The following is a 2897-nucleotide window of genomic DNA, read 5'->3' as shown; positions in this document are numbered from 1 at the left end:
CCTTAGTGTCACTGTATGAGGATGGAGGTTGCACATTTAGTCTGAGCAAAGTAAAAGTGACAGAAATAGACAGATATGAATGAAATCTGTCAAATCCCAGGCTACAGAGCCGAACTTTCACCCATTATTCCTAATTGTGTTTGTACTTTCCCAGCAGAAAAATGATACAGCAGTGAAGAGAATATAATTCCTTACAAATTGCATGCAAGAAGGGGGGATGTTAGTAATAATTAGGGGATAAAATGCCCTTTTCTTGCAGCCTCAGAAACACAAAGTCAGAGCAGTGTTTGTGATCCGGGAGGATGAGAGTCAGGGGCGGGGCTTAGTGATTATACCCAATGAAAGAGAAGCTCACTCCGATAACTAACCAATCACAGAGCAGCAGGCTCTCTATATAAGTCCCGGCAGGTCCCCGCCCCCAGTATAACTTTCTATCAGTGTGTTGGGGGATTTTACCTGCAGCTGCAATGGCCGAGACCGCTCCTGCTCCTCCTCCTCCAGCTGAAAGCGCCGCCAAGAAGAAGCAGCCGAAGAAAGCGGCCGGAGCCTCGAAAAGCCGCCCAGCAAAGTCCGGTCCCAGCGCGTCCGATCTGATAGTGAGAGCTGTGTCCGCCTCTAAGGAGCGCAGCGGGGTCTCCCTGTCCGCTCTGAAGAAGGCTCTGGCTGCAGGAGGCTACGATGTGGAGAAGAATAACAGCCGCCTGAAGCTGGCTCTCAAGGGCTTGGTGAGCAAGGAAACCCTGATCCAGCTGAAAGGGAGCGGAGCCTCCGGATCGTTCAAGCTGAATAAGAAGCAGCTGGAGAGCAAGGAGAAGGCGGACAAGAAAAAGGAAGCGGGGAAACCCAAGAAGCCAGTGGCAAAGAAACCCGCCAAGTCCCCCAAGAAACCCAAAAAGGCTCCGGCGGGAGTGAAGAAAAGCCCCAAAAAGGTCAAGAAACCGGCGGCCGCCAAGAAGCCAGCAAAAAGCCCGAAGAAGTCTAAAGCTGCCAAGCCCAGGAAGGCTGTGAAGAGCCCGGCGGCTAAAAAGGCTGCGAAGCCAAAAGCTGCTAAGAGTCCAGCGAAGGCCAAGGCAGCCAAACCCAAAGCAGCAAAGCCCAAGAGGGCGGCAGCTCCTAAGAAGTGAGACCGACAACTTCAGCCTCTTACAAACACAAAGGCTCTTTTAAGAGCCACCACAACCCCACATAGAGAGCTGTGCACATAATGTGTAACTGGGAATGTTTCTCCAACTTATCCCATGCAGGGGTTTGTGTTACACTGCCAGAGCATAAGTGTATATGCATTGATACTGCAAGCACTAAGGTGCATGTGTAAGTTTGTAGTCCCTAACCTATTTCACGAATGATTTTTTTCTCAGACAAACTGACATATTAGGTGACATTATGGTTTTGTTTGTGTCTACATAATATTCACATACACGGTTTATATAAAATTAAAAAAGTGTAGTTTACATCAGAAAAACGTATTTATCACCATGTTATTAAAAAAAGTGTTTACATCACATTGAAAGCATCAAGCACACGCTATTCCATAACACTTCAGTTTGATCATCAGTGGCACATGGGAGGGGGGACATTTACAGGTTTGTCTTTACATGCACCCATATACAGCATGAAATGGTGACTATGAATGCAAGTCAATATATCACATGACAATGAATACAAATATTGAATTTGCGTGTATCTATAATATCACACATCAAGTACATATGTTGGTACAAGGATAACACACTTCTTTAATTCTCTATATTGAGATCAGTATCCGTGTGTTAATATTGATCAGGCAATTTCATTGAAAATGTGGTGGCTCTTAAAAGAGCCTTTGTTTTTGGGGTGTAAACGAAGTCAGGGTGCAGCCGGCCTAAGCTCTCTCCCCTCTGATCCTGCGGGCCAGCTGGATGTCCTTGGGCATGATGGTGACCCTCTTGGCGTGGATAGCGCACAGGTTGGTGTCCTCGAAGAGCCCCACCAGATAAGCCTCGCTGGCCTCCTGCAGAGCCATGACAGCCGAGCTCTGGAAGCGCAGGTCAGTCTTGAAGTCCTGGGCGATCTCCCGGACCAGGCGCTGGAAGGGCAGCTTGCGGATGAGCAGCTCGGTGGACTTCTGGTAGCGGCGGATCTCCCTGAGAGCCACAGTACCGGGCCGGTAGCGGTGAGGCTTCTTCACTCCGCCGGTGGCCGGTGCGCTCTTTCTGGCAGCCTTGGTCGCTAGCTGCTTACGGGGAGCCTTCCCTCCTGTGGATTTTCGGGCGGTCTGCTTGGTCCGGGCCATCCTGTGCTGCTGTGTCAGTGCGCGTCTCCGGTCAGGAACTAATAAAGAAAAAAACCGCTGCAGCTGTGTATTTATGGACTGCAGATCGCTGTGATTGGCTGCTTTGGTCCCGCCCTTCGCTCTGATTGGTTCTGTGAAAGCCGTTGCGATGTTCAAAAATCCCGCCTCAGACCGATATCGTCCTAATAAAGTTATTATATATTTAGTGCTTGTAAGTGGGACAATTAAAAAGATTTAATGTGATAACATTAGTGTTTGCACAGATACAGCACAGAGCTCTCTGACATGGAACATGTACTTATACCAAGTATTCAAATGATCTTTAACCAGTGAAATGTAATATGAGGGGTTTTCTTTCCCAGATCATTGCTTCAATGGGACTTTCTTGGTTCATCTTCTTCTAATGTTCACATTGTGTTATTATTATAAACCCGAACACAGAGACACAAAGAAGCGGAACCGCGCGGCTCGTTTCCTTAATGCCTGCAGTTCCCAGAGCACCACACGGTGGCAGTGCTGCGCTATAAATGGGGCTTCCCTAAATGTCTTCTCGCTGTCACTGCTCTGTGTGATCTGATCAGCTCCTAACCGGGCTCTTTGGCTTCCCTCTAATGCTCCAGTCACA

At 48.4% G+C, this 2897-nt stretch overlaps 2 protein-coding genes across 2 annotated transcripts; one reads left to right on the top strand and one right to left on the bottom strand.

Annotated features, from left to right (window-relative positions):
• The first annotated feature begins 441 nt into the window (after nucleotides 1-441).
• LOC142483266 (histone H1-like) lies at nucleotides 442-1260 on the top strand. The gene has a single exon (XM_075583332.1). The coding sequence runs from the start codon at nucleotides 468-470 to the stop codon at nucleotides 1122-1124; it is 657 nt and encodes a 218-aa protein (XP_075439447.1). The 5' UTR covers nucleotides 442-467; the 3' UTR covers nucleotides 1125-1260.
• A 465-nt stretch (nucleotides 1261-1725) lies between these two features.
• LOC142483263 (histone H3) lies at nucleotides 1726-2295 on the bottom strand. The gene has a single exon (XM_075583329.1). The coding sequence runs from the start codon at nucleotides 2270-2272 to the stop codon at nucleotides 1862-1864; it is 411 nt and encodes a 136-aa protein (XP_075439444.1). The 5' UTR covers nucleotides 2273-2295; the 3' UTR covers nucleotides 1726-1861.
• Nucleotides 2296-2897: the final 602 nt, after the last annotated feature.

The sequence above is a fragment of the Ascaphus truei genome, unplaced genomic scaffold, assembly GCF_040206685.1.
Source record: "Ascaphus truei isolate aAscTru1 unplaced genomic scaffold, aAscTru1.hap1 HAP1_SCAFFOLD_312, whole genome shotgun sequence".
NCBI lineage: Eukaryota > Metazoa > Chordata > Amphibia > Anura > Ascaphidae > Ascaphus > Ascaphus truei.
Note: the sequence above shows the minus strand (reverse complement) of the source record. Positions and strands in the feature narration are given on the sequence as shown.